We start from the raw sequence: 22,421 nt of genomic DNA on the forward strand, positions 1-22,421 counted from the left end.
TTGAAGCATGTGGCATCCGCTAGGTTTTGTGAAAATCATCTCCCTTCTCTTCTCCCTTCTGCTCGGCCTCTCTGGTTGGGAGGTGCACACAGCCGACCCCCCATCACCCCCTGCCCTAACCTGTGAGTTTGAGGTGGGAGTGTGGTGAGTGCTGGGCTCCTGAGCATTGTGCACAGCGTTGTAGGTGGCTTTGGGGACCGGGAGCCTGCCGCGGGCAGGGTGGGAGGAGTCGCTGCACACCATGTTTCCTAGATTGGCGTAAGCACTCTCATGCTTACCTTACATCCCTTGTCTGGTATGTCTTGTTTGTCCCCAGGCTTGTTCTCCCTCTCTGCCCTCCAGCCTTCAGGACTCACTGGGGCCACTGCGATAAGAGAAGTGGCTGGGCCCTTGTCCCTGTGCCTCTTGCCACCCCTGGGCTTTTCTCTCTGCAGGTTGGGCTCTGTGCTGCTTTTCTTCTACCCCTTGGCCTGGGCCAGTTTGTCATCTACTCTCTCTGACACTTGCCTTGGCCCCACAGGTCCAGTTGCACAGCCCTGAGTGGACATGCAGTGCCCAATGCTGGGTCAGGGTGACTGTTATTCCTGCTCTGTGTCTGGGAGTCCCCAGCAAAACAGGGGCTCTCTGAGGCTCTCTCTGCTCATCTGTCAGTGTGTTGAGGTGACCCTACCTTGGGCGTGGCCTTGAGGATGACGTGTTGAGAATAGGTCAAGGTGAATTCAAGGCTGAGGGGTGGTCAGTGACATGAGGTCAGCATGGTGACGTGAGGTTGGCATGTGAGGGGAGCCTCCAGCATGCCTGGTGTCACTGCCCTTTCAGTGGGTGACCACCACACACTTCAGCCTGGCATTGGGAACCTGGGCCTCTTGCTCACCTGCAGTCCCCTAATGTTACCTGATTGCATCTGGTGTCCTCTGATGCCCACCTGGGGTCCCCTGAGACCTGCTTGGTCCTTTGATCAAGGGGAGGTATGCAGCATGGGTTAAATTACCTCTCAGCCTGAGACCACCGTGGGTCTCACAAAGTGCTGGTTATGACTTGCTCTGCAAACTGCTGTGTAGCTGCTCAGAGCAGAGGGTTCCCTGAGCCATAGAGTTACTGTGATTGATGCAGACTCTCGAAAAGTCACCTGAAAAGCAGCAAAGATGAATGTGTCTTCCTTTGAAATCTTAATTTTTAGCAACTCTTAAATTTACAAAATAAATGAATTTCTGGGCTTTTAGAACAGCACTTCTCACACCACATTAAATTCATTTTTATAACTTGATAAGCATAGAATTCAGAAATAAACTTGAGGATTGGGAACTATGTGGACAGAAAAGAAGTCAAGGAAGAAAAAGTGTCAATTTATGTTGTTAAATGACGTAAACTGAGGGAGGACATGGTGTTTGGGTTGCTTCACCTTCCGGGAGGCCGGGGCTGTGTCAGAGGTGATGGGAGGTGCACGTAGCTGATCCTCCATCACCCCTGCCTGGGGTGAGTGTGGAATGCCTCCTTGCAGTCCATGTGCAAGCAGGTCCAGCTGGCTCAGTGCCTTTCTGCACTGAGTGTGTATTGTTTTGTGTTCAGGAAGATACCAGCACATGTTGGTTCTTACTGGTCACTCAGTGCACCGAGTTCCAAACCCTACCTGGGCAGTTCTCCTCAACTCCGTGTTAGCTTGCAAAGGCTATCATCATCTCAACACCACAGATCAGGCAAAAACTTATTTTCTTCTAGTTTGGAGACTGGAAGCTGAGACCAAGGTGTCAGCAGAGGCTCCTGTGGCCCCTCTCCTAGGCTAGAACACCACCCCTTCTTGCTGTGTCTTCTCAGGCCTTTCCTATTGTGCCTGCTCATGAGCCATCTGCTCTGACGAGGCCCCAAAGGGTGGACATCTATGTTTATGTCCCTATGAGCTGAACCAGTGGGACTAGAGATTCCATCCTAGCATTAAACTGTCAACTGCTGGTTGGTGGCACTGGCAGGTGTCAGGGCCACTTCACATGTGTGATTTTAATTTTGTTGTTGGACGTTTGCTCTGTGGCAGCCAGCTATGAAGGCTGGCCAGACAGTTGAGGCTCTGTCCCAGGGGTTGTAGGTAATGGCCATGCAATGTCTGGACCAGACAAAGTGCTCCTGCTGTGTATGTGGGCTGGATGGTGGGGCTGGGCAGCATCGTGAGCAGTGGACAGGGAAGGAATCAGGGCATGGCTCAAAGCAGGAGGAGAGGCTGCCAACATCCTAGGACTGGGGTGGTTATAGCTGGGCACAGGTGAATGTAGACTTTATTCTCAAGCCACAGGACCTTGGGGACCAGGATTCGATTGGCAAGCAACAGTTACAGTTGGGAAAGTAAATGGATTTAAAAGAAAAAATGGAAGGCACAAGTGCAAGGGCAAGAGGTGGCAGAGCCTTTGGGACTTGGTTTCAGAGTGGATTATTTTGAGCTCATGTAACACAATTGAAGCAGAGGTCACCTAAGTACATAGTGGTGGAAGGTGCACAAAGAGAGAAACCTTCAGAAGTGGCTGTGGCCTGGTGAGCTGGCCCCAGGTGGTGTGCATGTGCATGTGTGATGGCTGCTAGGCGTCCCACACCAGGTGTGTGGTGGAGAGAGTTTATGATGAAAGACTTGAAGTGTGAGAGTGCAAAGAACCACAGCGTGGGGCCGCAGGGCTTTGACTAGCAGCCCGTACAACGCATCCTGAGCAGTAGCAAAAAATATGCTGCAAGCTGGACGTGGTGGCACACGCCTGTAATGCCAATGGCTCGGGAGGTTGAGGCAGGAGGATTGCACTCAGCAACTTAGCGAGGCCCTGTCTCAAAAAATAAAAAGGACTGGGGATGTGGCTCACATCTGGGTTTACTCCACAGTACTGTACCAAAAAACCCCAAAACAACTGCGAAAAAAGAATGTTGATTTACTTGAGAAATTTTATGGAAGTTGGAAGGTATAAGCAGCTTACAAAACAATCCATATCATTTTATCTTGTTTTTGTGGGATTATAGATAATAATTTTTTATCCTTTGTACATTTTCTGAATTTTTTAAATGACTATCTATCTATCTATCTATCTATCTATCTATTTATTTATTGGTACCAGGGATTGAACTCAGGGGCACTTGACCACTGAACCACATCACCAGCCCTATTTTGTATTTAGAGACAGGGTCTCACTGAGTTGCTTAGGGCCTTGCTTTTGCTGAGGCTGACTTTGAATTTGCAATTCTCCTGTCTCAGGTTCCTGAGCTGCTGGGATTATAGGCGTTTGCGACCACACCTGGCTTTCTGATTTATTACAATAAATATTGCTATATTTTGGCTTTCCGTTTTCAAATTTAGGTACAATAAAAGAAATATAGTGTTTTAACCATTTTTAGGTTACAGTCCAGTGGCATTAAGTGCATTCACATTGTTTTGCAACCATCATTACCAAACCATCCCAGGACTCTTTTCCTCATCCCAGACTAAAACTCTGTCCCTATTAAACACTGACTCCCCTTTCCTCCTTCCCAACCCCTGCAACTCTCTATCTCTCTGAATTTGGCAAACCTCAAAACTTCACAAAAGTAAAATCATACAGAATTTGCTAGCTGGGCATGATGACATTCACTTTTAGTTCCACGTACTGAAGAGACTGAGGCAGAAGGCTCACTTGAGCCCAGAAGTTTTGAGGCCAGACCTTTTTGTGTCTGACTTTGTTCACTGTAGCATAATGTCTTCAAGATTTATCCATTTTGTAGTATGTGTCAAAATTTCTTTCTTTTGTAAGATTGAATGATATTTCATTGTTGATATAGACCACATAAATATTGCTTCTCTGAGGGGAGGCAGTTCCTGGGGATTGAACTCAGGGACACTCGGTCACTGAGCCACATCCCCAGTCCTATTATGTATTTTATTTAGAGATAGCAACTGTGTTGCTTAGTGCTTTGCTTTTGGTGAGGCTGGCTTTGAGCTTGGGATCCTCCTGCCTTAGCCTTCTGAGCTGCTGGGATTACAGGCATGTGCCACCACGCCTGGCTGCAATTCTTATATGTAGAAAGAAATCCATACACACTGATTTGAAAATGTTGAGCATGTGGGGTTTTCCTTAGATGTGACATTAAGTGTGTTACTCATGAATCATGGTCGAGAAGTTAGCAGTTTCTACCAAGCCTTGCTGTGACCCCCTTCTCTTCTTCCTCTTTCTCCACTGTGGGGTTGCCTTGGCCTCTCCTGGGCAGAGGCTGGGGTGGGAGTTGTGGGGGAAGGAGGGTCTCCAAGGAACACCCAGTGGGCCGTGTGGCTTCCTGGCCTGATCTGCTTTCTCATTGACTAATGGCGGGTTGGCACAACCGGCTGAGCGCCCCCCCTGCACCTCTCCTGGCATTCTGAATTGGTGTTGCTACGCAAAGGACAGAGAGTGGAACTTGGGACTTGGTCCACAGGATGCTGGGCAGCCCCCTTGGGGCCGAGGTATGTCCTGGGTAGCCTGGACTCCTCAAGGCATCCTCAGTTTGGAGGCGCCTGCATGGAGACCATGGGGCTCCCGGGGCCAGCTGGCAGGATGAAGGCCTGTCGGGCCAGAGCAGCTTTGTGCTCTCACTGCCCTGTGCTTTTCTCTTGACTGCCTGGAACAGGAAGTTGTGATTAAAGAAGGAAAAAGGCTGGCTTCCTCGTTTTGAAAAGTTTCTGCGACATAATAAGTTTCAGGTTAGACTACATCTGCTGTGGGGGGGAGTGTCTGTAAATGTCAGTGAGATCCAGCCCGCGGGTGATGGTGGCGTCCTCTGTGTTCTTGCTGATTTCCTAGCCATCCCCGAGAGATCACCAACATTCTAGCTGTAGTCATGGACTTGCCTATTTCTCCTCATTCTGTCAGTTTTGCTCTGGTCGTTTGAAGTGCTTTGGCTAGATGCAGACACATTTACAATTGTCCTCTCCTGGCAGAATTGACCCATCTGTCATTATGTAACATCCCTATTTGTCCCTGGTAATTTCCTTGCTCTGAAGGCGGCTTTGCAGGGCCATTCCAGCTTCCCTTTGATGAGTGCCTGCCTGGTTTGTCTTGTTTTTATTTCCAACCCGTTTACCTTCACTTGAGGTGAACTTTTAAAATCCATTCTGGTGATCTTTTTTTGTGGTTTGTTTTTGGTACTGGGGATTGAATACAGGGGTCAGCTTTGCCAGTGAGCTACATCCCCAGCCCTCTTTATTTATTTTGAGACAGGGTCTCTCTAAGTTACTTAGGACCTCATTAAATGGCTGAAGCTACCCTTGAATTTGTGATCCTCCTGTCTCAGCCTCCTGAGTCACTAGGTAAGCATTTGATCCCCAGAACCATGCCCAGCTCTGTCAATCTTTTAATTGGTGTTTTTAGATTATTTATTATTATATAATTGTTGGTGTGGTTTGATATAGGTCTACTGTTTTAATCACTTGATTTTTATTTTTTATTGCTGTATCCCCCCACCCGTGCCACCCCCTACCTCAAGCATGCTAAGCACATGTTCTACCACTGAGCTATACCCCTTACCCCCTTTCTGCCTTCTTTTAGGTTGTTTGGATTTTAAAATAGCTTTTTATTTTAATTGATTAATTATTATTATTATTATTCGTTGTAGGTCCCTGAGATGGAACCCAGGACCAGCACATGCTAGGCAGGTGCTCTACTACGGAGCTAAATCCCCAGTGCTCTTCTAGGTTAATTGAACATTTCACAGTATTCAATTTTAATTTATTCCAAATTGTCAAATTAAAAGTTACCTATTTTGCTTTGTATAACTTTCTTTTAGTGGTTGCTCTGAGGATGACAATGTGAATCCTATTAACTTTTCACAGTCTATGTAGGACCAGGATTTCACTACTAATAGTAGGGTATGGAAATCTTGCCACCATAGAGGTTTGCCTTCCTCCTTTGGTGTTATATTTCTTACATTTGCATAATTTCTGTAGTTACATATACTTATTTATAATTACAATTACATTTATATAGGGGTTGGGGTATAGCTTAGTGATAGTGTATGTGCTTAGCATGTAGAAGGCCTGGGATTTGATCCTCAATACCAAAATAAATAAATATAACATATTTATGTAATTTGTATCTACCACACTGAACTCCCCATCAGGCAATATTGTAATTTTTTGGCTCTCAGCCACCAAACACCTTTTAAAGAGTCATAGAGGAAATGATGTGTCCTGGGCACTCGCTCTTTATTCTTTATGTTGTTTTTGCTTCATTGATTCTTCATGTCCCAAGCTGCCTTCTGTATCCTTTCCCTTCTGTCTGAAGAACTTTCCTTAACCAGCTGTCTGTGAATTCCCATAATTTCCTCTCATCTGAGAATGTCCTTATGTCCTTGAAATTCTTGAAGGATTCATTCAGACCTTAATATGGTGAAAATTTATTCTCCTTTAGACTTAAAATGTGTATTGCTGGGAGGGTGATGAAGCTCAGGGCAGCACAAGTGTTTAACATGCATGAGGATTTGATCACCAGAACCAAAAAAATAAAAATGAAAAAGAAGAGAAGAAGAAATAATAATAATAACAATAATGCCTTTCTGTTCCCTCTGCCTGGTTTCAGAGGGGAAATCCAATTATTCCAGCCTTTGTTCCCTTTCTGTAACACATTATTTTTCTCTGTTTTCAAGCTATTTTTTCCTTATCTTTGGTTTTCAGTTGTTGAATTGTGATGTCTCTGGGTGTGGATTTCTTTGGGCTTCTCTTGTTTGGACTTGATGCAGCTTTTTGAATCTGTAAACAAAAGTCTTGCCCCCAAGTTGGGGTTTTCAGTTTTTTGGTTTTTTTTGCAGCTCTTTTTCGGCGTCTCCCCGTTTTCCTTTCCTTTTTGCACTCTGATGACACAGACCCTAGACCTCTTGTCCCAAAGATCCCTAAGGTTCTTTTTATTTTTTCCCAATCTTTTTTCCCCTCTGGTATTCTGATTAGGTAGCTTAGGTTGCTCTGTCTTCAAGTTCATCGATTCTCTCCTCTGCTCTTGAGCTCAGGTAGGGAGTTTTAACATTTCAGTGTTATATCTTTTAGTTATAAAATTTTCATTTTTAGGGCATTTTTACAGTAGTTGCTTTGTGACATCTGTGTTGTGTTGGTATTGGTGTCTGCTTTCTGTCCTTCCCCCTGGAAGTTGAAACAGTCCTGGTTCTTTTTAAAAAAAATTTTTTTTTTTTTTTTTAGTTGGGCACAATACCTTTATTTTATTTGTTTATTTTTTTATGTGGTGCAGAGGATTGAACCCAGCGCCTTGCACATGCTAGGCGAGCGCTCTACCGCTGAGTCACAATCCCAGCCCCCAGTCCGGGTTCTTTATGTGCAGAGTGATTTGAGTTGCAACTGGACATTTTGGGTGGTGCGATTCAATACCTAGGGTCTTGTTAAAACCCTAGCAAATATTGATGTCTTTATTTTTTAGCAGACAAACAGCCTGGTTAGGTTTTGGCTGTGGTTCTGACCTGCGTTCTGTGGGTTATGGCTTAATGTCACTTCTGTTTTCCTGTCCCCCCTCCCCCACTGCCTGTGGCCAGCTGAGACCCAGCTGTGGTCTCAGGGGTGTGAAGAGGATCAGATCTACCCTGTGCAGCTTGAGGATGGCTCAAGTTTATGAGTAGTTTGTGGGCTGCTCTTCCTCTCTTGCTCACTCCCCTGGGACTTTCCTGGTTCCTGGGGCTTCCCTTTTCAGTTCTCCAGCCAGCACCCAGCCTTTAACCTGTCTGGCCCTGAACTTCCACACTGCCGGTTGTCTGCAGCCCAGTTCTGGGAGGAGTGAGGCAGGGGCGCCTTCTATCCAGTGACTTGTGTAGCCCACCTGCTGCTCTTTCCTTCCCAGGATGCCACCTAGCTGCCCTAGAGTCCCCTCTGGGGTCACAGCTGCCCTAGTTCACCTGTGTGGTTGGAGCTGCCCATGTCCCTTCCAGGCTCAGAGCTACCTCCCAAGGCTCATCTGAAGTCAGAGCTGCTTTCAGAGCCCCATCCAGAGTTAGAACTGCTCCCTGAGTCCTGCCCTGGGTCAGAGCAGATTCACTGGGAGGCTCCGTCCCCTGGAGCCCGCACAGAGGTGTGTGCCGATGATGTCGGCCTGCACTTCTGGGCCTCTCTAGACCAGCCTCTCTGCTTTCTCTCCCCTGCTAACAGCCATCTCCCTGGTTCATTGTGTACCCCATGCTTCTAGGTGGAGGTCCCTGTGGGCCACCCGTATCCCTATAGTCCTGACCTGCAGCTACACAACTGGCAGCTGGGGGGCCAGGCTCTCCTTTTCCTTCTCAGTTCCAAGCATATTTGGAGCAACTTCCTGGAAGGTGTTGCCCCTCCTTTGGCCACGTGAGAGTGTTGTCAGACCCTGCAGAGAGCCCTCAACATTAGCAAGTAGGGATGATCATCCCAATGTGGGAAAGGGCAGCAGGAAGTTGATAGTGCACGCGGTGTTCTGTGTTGCCTACGCCTTGACACTCGGGGGGCCAGAAGAGTCTGTCCTCAGTGGGCAGGGAGGAAGGAGAGGCCACATGGGGACTCCTGACCTCCTGACCTGCGTGTCCCTGGAGAGACACCAGATTCCAAGGACTGGCTACCACCTGTGCCCTTGGGAGAAGGATAAGGAGATCTGGGACCTGAGTATCCCACCTCGGATGGCTTGCCACATGCCCCATATGCCATCCTTCCTCACAGAACAGCTGGCTTTGTGTTTTGTTCTAGCTCAGGATGGCGGCCCAGGTGACGCTGGAGGACGCCCTGTCCAACGTGGACCTCTTGGAAGAGCTGCCTCTGCCTGACCAGCAGCCCTGCATTGAGCCCCCACCATCCTCGCTGCTCTACCAGGTGGGTCCCTGAGCAGGTGGGAGACACATAGCCAGTAGTCCTGACCTCAGTGTGTGATGGTCTTCTCTTCCCTTCAGCCCAATTTCAACACCAACTTTGAAGACAGAAATGCATTTGTCACTGGCATCGCGAGATACATCGAACAAGCAACCGTCCACTCTAGCATGGTAATGCTGCCTGTGTGTCTTTGTTTCTTGGGGTGTGTGTGGGGGGTCTGTGTGACCTGTGAATGGCAAATGGTGTTATCCTGATTAGGCTGTGTAGTGAGGAAAAAGAAGAGAAAATGAATTAAATGCCTTACAGTTTAAAAAAAGGTCTTTGTTTTTCTTATAAAAACAATACATGTTCTATTTAAAAATATAGCATCTCTCTGGACTAGAGGAAACCCTTGTCAGCATTTTGAGGGCCTCTTCCCAGGTAGCACTCATTTTCTCTCCATTCCTGTACTTACATATGACAGGTATGCACCTGCATGAGAGTTAGGTTTTGTATTGCTATTATAATTATGTATTTTAATGACTTAGTGAATGTTTTTATGTGTCATGAAAATGTGTTAGAGAAAGTAATCTTTTATGACTATATAGTCCATTTTGTAAGTGTCCATAATTTGACTATTCTTGCATGTTTAATTAGTTTCCCCTTTCATGTAGTAAAAAAAAAAATGCCCTTATGAATATCTGTCTAAATATTGGCTAGATGTGTAGAAGTGAAAACACAAAGTTTGTGATCATTTTTCAAAAAAAAACCTTAAAAACATTGCCAGGCTAGGGGTGTAACTCCTTGCACCTGTCTGGCACGTACAAGGCGATGAATTCAATCCCCAGCACCACAGAAAATCAAAGCAAACAAAATGGTTAAATTATACTTGATATTTTAAAGGACATCTATGTGATTTAAACACACCACACACACACACACACACACACACACACACACACACACACCCCTAAAAAACTATTTTTACCAAAGGAAGCAATGTGAAAGCAAGAACAGAACACAAAAGCAACTTTTAAAAATGATGGCATTCGGATTGAGATTGTGGCTCGGTGGTACAGTGCTTGCCTCACATGTGAGGTACTGGGTTCAGTTCTTAGTACCGCATTTAAATAAATGAATAAAATAAAGGTCCATCAACAAGTAAAATATATGTGTGTGTGTGTGTGTGTGTGTGTGTGTGTGTATAAAATGATGGCAATCCTCTTCTGGGGATACTGTGCCTGAATATTTTATTTTTAGGTGGTCACAATATCTTTATTGTAATATGGTGCTGAGGATCGAACCCAGTGCCTCATGCATGCCAGGCGAGCGCTCTACTACTGAGCCACATCCCCTGCCTCTGTTCCTGGATTTAAGTGCTGTGGGAACACGTTTAGCTTTTCCTCCTCGCCCCAGAGCCCTGCCTCTGAATCCTCTCTCTGAACCTGGAGGCTTGGTGTCACCCCAGGAAGAGATTGTGTGAGGACCCTGTGCGCCCTCATGCTGCACTGGGCCTGACACCTGCCCTGAGCCCTTCCCTGAGTCCCCAGCTTCGGATCTGCACTGCCAGGAGGTTGTTTAGAGCCCAGTCAAGCTGAGTGTGGCCCTTCAACAGCCCTGCTTAGAGGTGCTTGGGTGTTGTTCACACCCCTGGCCATCCTGTAGAAGTCGCGGGGTGTTTGGGGTAATTATGGCCATTGAAGCATTACCGGCTTCTTAGCAGCTGTCTCTTGGTCTGCGGGCTGCAGTCCCTTAAAGGGAGAGTCAGTGGCACTTTGTGGCACTTTGTCTAGATTTTACCAGCTTGGCCTCTTGTTTTTCATGCTTGTTCTCCTATTTGCCTTTGATTTGCTCTGTGTGCCTTGCAGAATGAGATGCTGGAGGAAGGCCAAGAGTATGCTGTCATGCTGTATACCTGGAGGAGCTGCTCCCGGGCCATCCCACAGGTATCCCTCCCCCCCCCCCCCCGCCCCCTGCACGCAGGCCCTGCTGGGTCACGCCCCATCCCAGTCGGGCCAGGCCCTAAGCCCTGACTAGGCCATGCCCATCCTGACCAGGCCTCTCCCTCATCTGTTCTGTCTGTCCAGTGGGATGGGAAGCAGCTCCCAGGAGCCCCAGGTTACTTTTAGCTGGATTGAAACGTCATCACCCATATTTGTTTCTATTCCCAGGTGAAATGTAATGAGCAGCCTAATAGAGTGGAAATATATGAAAAAACCGTGGAGGTCCTGGAGCCTGAGGTCACAAAACTGATGAATTTTATGTACTTCCAGGTAAAAGAGCAAAGCAATCTGGAGGAGTGGGATGCTGGCTGTCTCTTACTCATTTCTGTCACTGAACAAAGTGTCTGTAAATTAAAGCAACCACAAGTTTCTGAGGCAAAAAGAAACTTTAGCCCTTGTCGGTCTACATCTTCACACACCTAACAAGTGCTTCTTCGGTCTCACTTCCCTCGGTTTGAGAGTGAATTCGCGGTTCCTTCTTGGAAGCTTGCTTTTTGTTAGTTACCAGGAGGGAAACCAGGAGGTCTCTCCAGAGGCAGAGGAGACCTTACTAGGACCTTCCAGGCTCTTGACATGTCGCAGAAAAGAAGTTAAGGACTTTTCAGGTTTTAGCAAAGAGGAAGAGCTTTATTAGAAAACAAAAGAGTGAAGATGCACATTTTCATAGCAGAACGCAGGCTCTCTGGAGAGTGAAACGCAGCTTTGTGGGGTCTCAGGCTCCTCTTTTTCTCTTTTTTGGTACCAGGTGTTGAACTGAGGGGCATTAACTACTGAGCCACATCCCCAGCCCTTTTTTATTTTTTATTTTGAGACAGGGTCTTGCTAAGTTGCTTAGGGCCTTGTTAAATTGCTGAGGCTGGGTTTGAACTTGTATCCTCCTGCCTGGGGTTATAGGCATGTGCCACTGTGCTTGGCTCTCAGGCTCTTCTTTTAAAGGAAACTCTGAGGGTGGGAAGGTATGTGGGTTGGTGATGTGAGTTGGCATCAGCCTGGTGATCACAAGATAGTTTATGATGGTCTGTCCATTCTCAGGATTCTTAGGTTGACAGTGTCTCCTCTCTCCAGTCAATAGATAACGTTGGGAATCTGTATGGGTTTCTTAAAATAATCATCTCCCTTTGTTCAATCTAGTGTAAAAATACATGTGTTAGGAATAAGGTATAATCCATGTATGTATAATATATGAAAATATACTCTACTGTCGTGTATAACTAAAAAAAACAATTAAAAAAATAGAAATATATGAGTTACTACATACATAGGATAATTAACAGTGAACAGGGCAATTCTCATAAGTGAGTGAATTTACGGTAACATTAATATTTACAGATTTCTCAAGAATGTGGGGGTGATGGGTGTGGGAGGAAAACTGTCCTGGGGAGAAAAGGTCTGAGGAACTTTAGCACAGGCTCTCAGATTAAAGTAGCAGTCTCCTTCCTTCCTTTTGTCTCCTCCTCACTTATCTACTATATTTCTTCTCTCTTGCCTCATTCTCAGTTCAACGTTTTGACTTTCTGGCCACTGTACTTTCGGTTATCTGTTTTTTCAGGTGTTTTTTTCTCTGACCTCGTGGTCCCTCTCTGACCTTGGCCTCTGTTGGCCTTTTGTTTGGAAGAAGAGGCCAAGTGGAAGGGACTTGGTATCTTTTCAAAGAATTCCTTTGGGAATATCTAAAAATTTTTTATTATAGTTTTTCCTGAGTTAAGGGATAAGATAGAACTAAGAAATCAATTTTCGTTTTATCTTAGAAGTTGCCAAGGGGCTGGGGTTAAGGCTCAGTGGTAAAGCCTTCACCTAGCACATGCGAGGCCCTGGGTTCTATCCTCAGCACCACATAAAAAACTAACTAAATAAATAAAATTAAGGTATTTAAAAAAAAAATTGCCAAGGAAAAACCTCCCACTTTTCACATCTGAAACCCACAGTGTCTATATTTTAGATATTTTTTTGGAACATTTTACTTAGTAACTTTATTGGTTTAAACAGCAGAATTTTTTTACTTTAGGGACATAGTTAAATAGTGATTTTTACAGAATAAAGGCATGGGAATTACTTTACAGATAGGACTCTGCTGGAGTTGTAAAGATGGTCCTAGGCTGGAGGGTGCATATTTTATCAGTGACTAACAGTGAATGCAGAACTGTGCTTGAAGTTGGAATGTGGAATTGATGCCTCGCTGACCACACCTCTTCTGTCTTCCCCTTGCTCTGCTCAGAGAAATGCTATTGAGCGTTTCTGTGGGGAGGTGAGACGCTTGTGCCATGCTGAGAGGAGAAAGGACTTCGTGTCAGAAGCCTACCTGATCACACTGGGCAAATTTATCAACATGTTTGCTGTGTTGGATGAGCTGAAGAACATGAAGTGCAGCGTGAAAAATGACCATTCGGCATACAAGAGGTGAGTTCAGATGTGTGGCATGTGGCAGGCCACCTGAGGAAGTCAACCTTGTACATAGCAAGTGCATAGCTTATGTGTGCTGAAATCATCAGTCCTGATTGGCAGCAGCCACTTTTCAGTCCTGGGACTGTGTGTACGCATAAAATGCAAAGGTGGCTGGCAAGTTAAGGGTTTCCTTTTTTTTTTTTAATACCTTTATTTTATTTATTTATTTGTGGTGCTGAGGATCAAACCCAGGGCCTCGCATTTGCCAGGCAAGCACTAAACCACTGAGCCACAACCCCAGCCCCAAGTTAAGGGTTTCTTCTGGTAGTTTTATACAGCTGGAGAGGGCTCCAGGTCAGCCTCAGTGCCCTATGGGGGACCTCTAGGTGCTCAGTGTCCTTGGGAATATAGACATACAGAAGATACAGTCCCTACTCATGCTTACATCCAGGTGGGTTCTGCAACCCAAGGAGGCCACTCGGGCATTGCAGCAGCAGTGCTCAGAGCAGATGCCCCACCTCTGCTTATCACTCATGGATCTGGTGTCCCTGGCACATGCATCATCATAGCAGAGTGTAGACATGGTCCATGAACTGTTTCAAGGTGCCTTAAGCTCCCATTGAGCTTGTGGGTCCTATGGGCAGCTCTCCTCTGTGGCAGTTTAGTTTTTTTTGGCGGGGAGGTACTGGGGATTGAACCACTGAGCCACATCCCCAGCCCTAATTTTGTATTTATTTAGATACAGGGTATCCCCGAGTTGCTTAGCACCTCATTTTTGCTGAAACTGGTTTTGAACTCCTGATCCTCCTCCTCAGTCTCCCGAGTCACTGGAATTACAGGCATGTGCCACTGCGCCTGGCTACTGTGTGGTGGTTTTCTTTTTGAAGGTAGAAAACTTCTGGAGAAGTGACCAACAGAAGTATGTTAGTCAACTTTTCACTACCATAATAAAATACCTGAGGGTTTCTAACTTTACAAAGAAAAGAGGTCTGTTTTGCTTCCCAGTTTGGGGAAGCTGGAAGTTCAAACAGCATGGCGCAGGCTCTGGTGAGGGCCTACCTCTGCATCACCTTAGGGTGGATTACAGGGGCTGGAGCATGTTCAAGAGTGAAAAATCACCAGGTACCCTGGTACCTCCCCCCACCCAAAAAGAGTGGAAAATCACAGGACCAAACAGGAAGCCAGAGCAAGTCAGGCTCAGGGTTTTATGACAGTCCTCTTGAAAAACCCAATCAGGGTCCCAAGAAATACCTTATCCCTTTTAGGGCCATACTACCAGTTGACCCAGGGGCTTCCGACTAGGCTCCACCTCTTAAATATTCCACATCAACTCCCAGTCCCACCACCCGGGGACCAAGCTCCCAACACACAAACCCAACATCCAAACCATAGAGGATGGGAAAAGTATGCTTCTGGAACACTGTGGGGGTTGGCTGGGGAGACTGATCCAGCAGTTTTTTAATGGACTTGCTTTACTAAGTCTGTGCGTGGTGCTGTTAAAGACAAGTTGGTTGGAATGAGATGCTGACTTCTGCTTCCTCTGCTGAGCAAGGAATTTTAGTACTAAAATTAAATTGGAAGAAATATTACTTTGCATCAGAATGTGCTGTACTTAGGTTCTATCTGAAATCACACAACTGTTGCTGTGCCTGTATAATAAAATTGATGTGGGGCAGGGTACCAGATTGGAGGAGGAGGCTGCAGCGGGAGCAGAGCTAGATTGCTTGGAATGTTGATTAAGCCTTATTCATGTGAAATCAGTGCAGTGTTCCAATTATCACCTAAAATCGGCTCTGCACGAAGCCCAGATCTTCCCAGCTAGAAAAGGAGCTGAGCAGTTGGCCTGCTAGCCCTGGTCAGGAAGTCTGAGCTTGCCTGTGTTTGGCATCAGCGCCTGCGGGATTCCCAGTGGACCGGGAGGAGGCAGGGGTGAGGGTCAGGTGCATAACCAGCCCAGCTTTAGAGGGTAGCTCCTGCTCCCAGCTGCACAAGCAGGGCCCCTGTGATTCGCACCAGCTTTAACAATCTTCTTAAAGACTTTGTCGGGGAAGGGGAATGGAGGTTATCAGTAATGTATTTAAAACACACACACACACACACACACACACACACACACACACACACACACACACATATATAGCAGCACCTTATCCCAAAGTTCAGGCTATAAAACTAGATAAAGATGGAAGATGTGGAGGGGGGCCGGGTGCCCCTCATAGCAGCTCCACTCTGCCTGTTCCCTGAGCAAAGGTGTGGACCTGGGCTCCCTCATGGCTTTCAGCTGTCCCTTTCTGTGACTTTATTTGGAATCCTTCATTGGTTCACCTTCCCAGACAGCAACCCGCACTCTTTCCAAGCCCCTACCCCACACCCACACATTTCTTTTGCACCAGCTGATGGCTACATACAACCTCTTCTGTGTGTAAATGCCAAGTTAGCCCATTTGGTTGTGGTGAGGCTTGAGAAAAATAGGAAACAGTGTCCTCAGTTTCTTCTTTAGTCAACACTCTGCATCCCAGCAACTACTCCAATCAATAAAGTGAACCTCTTCTAACAGGCAAGGGATGTTCTTCTATCAGTTAATATTAGATTTAATTGTATGTAATTTTAAAAATCCACAGAGATAATAGTGGTTTAAATAAAATTACAGTTTATTTCTCTTTCACTGTGAAAAGTCCTGAGTAGGTGGTCTCTAGCTGATTAAGAAGCACCGCAGTGTTCAAGACCCAGCATTCCTGTTGTCCTGCTGCTGTGCCATCGTGTGTGGCTTCATGGTCCAAGACGGCTGCTTGATCTCCAGCTGTCATTGCTGCATGCCAGTCAGCAGGGAGGAAGGGAAAAAAAGGAGCTATGCTTTTCCTTATAATTAAACTTTCAAGTGCCTTACAGTCTTTTGCCTAGGATCTCATTGCCCAGCCCTTGGTCATCTGTCCCCAATTGACTGCAAAGGAGGACAGGCAAATTACTGCTCTGAGGAATTTTCAGACTTGTTCATGAAGAAGAAGGGAAGGAAATGCATGTTAGGCTACATTATCAGTTTTCATCATGAAAACTTTTCTTTAAGCCCCCAAGATTCTCGGTTGCAAAGGTACTTCCTTATGTGGGCAGTTTCTACTACCCGTTCTTAGGACAGCCCTAGATGTGCAGATTTAGATTTCGCTTTCCTCTTCCTCACCGCTTTGCCAGACCTCAGACTCAGCATGCACCTTTCAGGGTCAGGGAACCTCAATATACAAGTTCTTTTACGTGCATCAAATTGTGTAGCTGCAGGTGCGTGGTGGAGCCAGGACTCTGGGCTTTGGGCACCTGTGGCTCCAGAGAGGCATTCCAGGGACAGACGCTCTTTGCTGAGAGGTGTGGTAGCCCAGAGGGTTCTTGGCAAAGAACTTCAACAGTGCTGGTCATCTTCATTGCAGGTCTTCTGGAAGTCACAGAGTTGGTAGCACTTCTGTTCTGACTGGGGGACTGAGCACCCAGTACCTGTGGATGAGGTGGGCAACCACCAGCATAGGGGAGAGGCCAGTGTGCACCGGCACCTGGAGGAAGTACCCTGGACAGCAGGGAGTGAGCTGCCTAGAGCTGTGACCTACGTCTAAGTTTATAAAAGATTTACCTGGCACTCAGGCTGGAGATGCTTCTCAAAGCTGAAATTGTAACCACCGTCTATGATCCACATGCCTACAGATAACTGCAGAGAGAGGGAAGGAATCCTGATTTTCCCAAGCTTTTTACAAAAATCAACACGATGGTGCATTTTGGTATTAACTCTTTTTGCTTTCAAGGGCTGCTCAGTTTTTACGTAAAATGGCAGATCCCCAGTCCATCCAGGAATCGCAGAATCTTTCCATGTTCCTGGCCAACCACAACAAGATCACACAAGTAAGGCTGGTCTTCTCAGTGCTGTGGGGCTGGGGGCCGGTGGGGCTGGGGCCGGCGGTACCACCGTCTCTTGCCTGTGTTTCAGTCTCTGCAGCAGCAGCTTGAGGTGATTTCTGGCTACGAAGAGCTCCTGGCAGACATCGTGAATCTGTGCGTAGATTACTACGAGAATAGGATGTACTTGACGCCCAGCGAGAAACACATGCTTCTCAAAGTACGTGTGGGGGCGGTGGCCCATAGCACTGTGCAAGTACAGCTGTATGCAAAGGCTGTTTGTTCATTGTCTAGAATCCTTTTGCCAACTTTTTCTTATTCTCATGCTGTCTCGTGTGTGGGCAACGTCTCCACCCTTGCAGGCTGTGAACTCAACCCTTGTGACCGGTGCAGTCACACACCAACCTGAGAGGAGGAGCTTGGGGGCCCAGAGGTTCTGGGTCAAGGGCTCTGTCAGCATTCAGTTGTTTTTTAGCAGAGGTTATATGTAAGATTCCACTTGTTCAAGATGTGATTCCCAGGAATTAATAATTTGTCCTTCATTGTCCATGGGGATTGGTTTCAGGACCCCCTGGGGATTATAAAATTTGTGGCTGCTCAACTCCCTTAAATAAAATGGCAGAACATTTGCATCTGATCTATGCTAACCCTCCCATATGTTTTAAATCATCTCTTAGATTACTTAGAATCCTTAATACAATGTCAGTGATGTATGAATTGTTATTATACTGTAATACTTAGAGAATAATGGAAAGGAAAACAGTCTGTACACATTTAGTGGAAATGCAGGTTTTTGGTTTTTTTAATTTATTTTTTTTTTAGTTGTAGTTGGACACAATACCTTTTTTACTTTTATGTGGTGCTGAGGATCAAACCCAGGGCCTTGCACGAGCTAGGCAAGCGCTCTCCTGCTAAGCCACAACCCCAGCCCTGGAAATGCAGTTTTTGTCTGGAATATTTTCAGTCTGTAGTTAGTTAAGTCCAAAGATGTGGGACACCCCAGTTGTGGAGGGCCACTGCATTTTTAATTTTTATTTTTTGATACCAGGGATTGAACTCAAGGGCACTCAGCCACTGAGCTACATCCCCAGCCCTATTTTGTATTTTATTTAGACACAGGGTCTCACTGAGTTGCTTAGTGCCTTGCTAAATTGCTGAGGTTGGCTTTGAACTCACGATCTTCCTTCCTTGGTCTCCTGAACCTCTGGGATTACAGGTGTGCACCACTGCAACCAGCACGTACTGTGTTTGGATGAAAGTAGACTTGCTTGTTCACTGCATTCTTTAACCATTCTGTTTCAAATGGGGGAGGTTTTCAGCTGTTTTCTCATTGGAAAGATAAGGCAGCTGCACAGTTATCATTGCTGTACTCTGCACCCTATGCATGTGACCCTGAGGAATACCCTGGGGTGGGGTGTGCTGCTGGTCCAGCCCCAGCCCTGGTGGGAGAGTCCTGTGAGGTAGCGAGGACTAGGGAGGGAGGTGCTGTCCATGGAGCCCTCTGCAATAGTGGGAATTTTATGTCTGTGCTGGTTGGTGCAGGAGCCCTGGCCACAAAAAGCCCACTTAGCAGTGGAGATGTTCACTTAGCCAGTGCCACCTTAAAAAGTTTTAGCTCATGGGGCCAGGATTGTGGCTCAGTGGTGTAGCGCTTGCCTAGCATGCATGAGGCACTGGGTTTGATCCCCAGCACCACATAAAATTAAACAAATAAAATAAAGGTATTGTGTCCATCTACAACTAAAAAATATTTTAAAAAAGAAAAAGTTTTAGCTTACAGATATTGAAACTTGAATAGTTAATGGTGGCTGCGTATTGGACAGTTTTCAAATGGCCCTGGTGCTCGGCTAAGTTAGTAGAAACCTTTTGGTCTTTCAGCAACTGGCCTCGAAGCCCAGCTACCCTTTGTAACATGATTTTAGTTAGGGGGAAAAAATGTGTTCAAAGCACAAGACAAGCAGCATAAAAATTTTTCTGAGACCGTTTTGGGGGCTTTCTGGGGATATAGGATATTAAGTTAGAACAAAGACTTTAAAAAATACAATTTAATACACGCACACATCTTCCACTTTCATTGTGGTTGTGCATTTGCCTGTTGTTGCTAGTCATACCATAGGGACAGTGCTGTGTTTATCCTAGCACCTGGTTGTAGAAGGTGTGAAGTTAATTCTGAAAGGCTGCATCTGATGGCATACTTGGGAGTCTGTAATTCTCAGCTGTAGCTGTCCACCAACTCCGTGAGAATTTGTGCTGGTGTGTGTGCCTTGGGAGGAAGTTGAAATAGGCATACATAATAAATAGCTTCGGCTACAGGGAGAGCTCTTTGTTTTGTAGGAGCTTTTAAAAGTGCCTGTTAAGAGAAGGGTGACTAGTGATTTCAGGGTTTTCAACTACAGCGGTGTTAAGTTTATGCGTAAATTCATGGATCTGAGTGTCACCCCGCTGTTTTGTGGCTTTTCAGGTCATGGGATTTGGTCTGTACTTGATGGATGGGAGCGTCAGTAACATCTATAAACTGGATGCCAAGAAAAGAATAAACTTATCCAAAATCGACAAGTACTTCAAGGTGAGTTTTATTAGATCATGTTTTTATGGACCTATGCGCCTCAAATTTTCACAGAGTGAACCTCTAGGTGATTGTGATGGACACAGGAAATGCCGAGATGGGAGGGGGTCTCGGAGGCTCTGCTCTTTCCCGCTCCCCTGCAGTGGTCTTGCTTGGGTTGAACTTTGTGTAGATGGAATCTCTCTGTTTCTACCTTTTCCATCCTGCTGCTTCTTCCCAAACCTTTTATTTGCATTCCTGCAGGAGCTTGGGGCTACCGTTGTTAAGTTTCATTTGTCATTTAGTACTTCATTTTATGATTTCTACTGTGACTTTGTCATCCGTTCTGTTTTTGATAGGCATTAGTTTTTGTTCCCCCTGTCCCCCGCCCCAGGTTTTGGCTTGTGCAAACAGTGTTGCTCTGTTTTAGAGCATTTCTATTGGATACCACTCAGGAGAGGGGTGGGGATGCTAGGCACACCTATTTTCATTTAGTAGTTATGGTCTCATGATTTCCCCACAAGGTGTCTTGATTTGCTTCTCCACCAGCAATGAGTGAAGGCTCCTCATCAGCAATACTTGGCACGGTCTTGAGGGTGCAGGGAACATCCCAGAGAGGAGATGTACATCATTCTGATTTTAATGGCTGGTGTTTCCTGGTAGTTTATTTAATGTTTCTCTGGTTACTTCTCATGTTATTAGCCTTTGTATATTTCCTTTTATGAAATACCATTTCAATCTTTTGCTCTTTTCTTCCCTATTGTTGTGTAATTTTTTTTTTATATATTTTGGCTACATCTCTTTTGTGGATGCATATATTCTAAAATACTGTGTCCCCTGTGGGCTCACCTTTTCACTCTTTTCCCCACCTTTATTAAGATGTAATTGAACTGTGCATGGTGGCACATACCTATAAACCCAGAGACTCAGGGGTCTCACAAGTTTGAGGTCAGCCTCAGCAACTTAGTGAGAACCTGTCTCATAAAAAAAAAAAAAAAAAAAAAAAAAGAGCCAAGGGGCTGGGCTTGAATTTCAGTGGTAAAGCACATGAGAAGCACTGGGTTTGATCCTCAGCATCACATAAAAATAAATAAAATTAAGGTACTGTGTCCATCTACAACTAAAAAAAAGGAAATGGGTGCTGAGGATGTAGCTTAGTGGTAAAGCACCCCCGGGTTAGATTCCCCAGTATATGCCCCACTCCTAAATAAGAGAAATAATAAAAACTTCATATATTTATGGTATACAGTGTGTAATGGTTTGATATATGTATTCATTGCGATGTTATTAAATCATGCTCATTAACATTTATCACCTTGCATCTATCATTTTTTATTGGTGTGGTGAAAACATTTAAGCTTTATTCTCAAAGCAAATTTCAAGTATACAATGCAGTATCATCACCATGCTATACATTAGGTCCTCAGAACTTATTGTCCTGCATAACTGAGATTTCATACCCTGGGACCAACATCTTTCTTTTCGTCTACCTTCTTTTTGCTTTATTTTGAAGAATGCTGGGGGTGGAAGCCAGAGCCTTATGCTTGCTGAGCACACACTCTGCCACTGAGCTATCCCCTTAACCCTTCCTTCTCACTTTCTTAGTGATGTCGTTTGATGAACAGAAATGCTCGATTTTATTATGGACCAATACATCAATCTTTTCACTAACATCCACTTCAAGAAATCTTTGTAGACAGCAGTCTCATGAGAATTTTCTGTGTGTTACCTTCTAGGAGCATTCCATTTCCTTTTTTGTCTAGATCTGATCTCTGGAACTGGTTTCTGTGCATGGTGTGAGGTAGGGATTGGCGTTGTTGGCATTTAGAATGGATAGCCTCTCATTTACTGTAAAGACCATCTGCCTTCCATTGCTCTGTGGTGTCACTCAGGTCATAACTCAGTCTGTCTGTGGCTCTGTCCAGGTTCTCTGTCCTGTCCTGTCCTCTGGCCTCCGTCCTTGCTCCAGGGCCACCCTGCCTTAGCTGCTGCAGCTTTCTAACAGGTCTGTTTTGTCCCTCAAGATAGTCTTGGATATCATCCCTTCACCTTTCAAGATGTATTTTAGAATTGGTTTACTGATTTACACACAAAAATATTTTTTCCTCCTGGAATATTGATTGGGATTCCATTAAATGTATAGATCTGGGCTGGGGAGATAGCTCAGTGTTAGATACTTGCTTAGCCTGCAGAAGGTCAAAAAATAAAATAAATTACTAAGCCTCCCAATGCAGGAAGACAATATATTGCTTCATGTGTTGAGAAATTTTTCTGTAATTTGGGGGTTTTATTTTTGTTTTGAAGTCTTTTGTTAGCTTTTTATGTACATTTTTCATTTTTGTGAGGTATTGCAAATTATTTCTATATAAATTTTCATTTAATTGTTGTTGCTAGTTACAGAAATCCAGCTGTTTTCTTAGGGGCCACAAATAAAGCAACAAGATAAGATAGGTTGATTCTAAAATTTGAATAGTTTCAAAGTATGTTGGTTCTTAAATTGTATCTTGTTCCTTTCAAAGAGAAAGTAGAAGTTACTTAGATTTTTTTTGTTGTTGTTGTGAATGATTTGCGGAGGTGGCATTCAACCCACAATAATTATTAGCATTAGTCATTTTCCTTGTGCTTGTGTATCTGGGGTTTGAACATGCATAATGACCCTGTTTTTTATTATTGTTCTTTGAATGCAGCAGCTCCAGGTGGTTCCGCTTTTCGGGGACATGCAAATAGAACTGGCAAGATACATCAAGACCAGCGCCCACTACGAGGAAAATAAATCTCGGTAGGAGGAGAGTAAAGCTGCCCAGCTAGAGTGTTCTGTAGTGTCCTCCTTGATTGAGCACTTCTG

At 45.3% G+C, this 22,421-nt stretch overlaps 1 protein-coding gene across 3 annotated transcripts in view; it reads left to right on the forward strand.

Annotated features, from left to right (window-relative positions):
* Positions 1-22,421, forward strand: part of Cyfip1 (cytoplasmic FMR1 interacting protein 1) — an 89,179-nt gene that overhangs the window by 22,550 nt on the left and 44,208 nt on the right. For 2 of the 3 annotated variants that reach the window (XM_026400482.2, XM_026400479.2), the window contains exons 2-10: positions 8,675-8,797; positions 8,875-8,964; positions 10,642-10,719; positions 10,945-11,046; positions 12,992-13,173; positions 16,941-17,037; positions 17,123-17,251; positions 19,493-19,597; positions 22,264-22,355. In XM_026400482.2, the coding sequence (XP_026256267.2) occupies positions 8,681-8,797; positions 8,875-8,964; positions 10,642-10,719; positions 10,945-11,046; positions 12,992-13,173; positions 16,941-17,037; positions 17,123-17,251; positions 19,493-19,597; positions 22,264-22,355 (992 nt within the window). In that variant the 5' untranslated portion in view covers positions 8,675-8,680. The remainder of the gene's footprint in view (positions 1-8,674; positions 8,798-8,874; positions 8,965-10,641; positions 10,720-10,944; positions 11,047-12,991; positions 13,174-16,940; positions 17,038-17,122; positions 17,252-19,492; positions 19,598-22,263; positions 22,356-22,421) is intronic. The other variant, XM_026400480.2, reaches the window with a different exon arrangement.

Source organism: Urocitellus parryii, chromosome 6, assembly GCF_045843805.1.
Source record: "Urocitellus parryii isolate mUroPar1 chromosome 6, mUroPar1.hap1, whole genome shotgun sequence".
Taxonomy (NCBI): domain Eukaryota; kingdom Metazoa; phylum Chordata; class Mammalia; order Rodentia; family Sciuridae; genus Urocitellus; species Urocitellus parryii.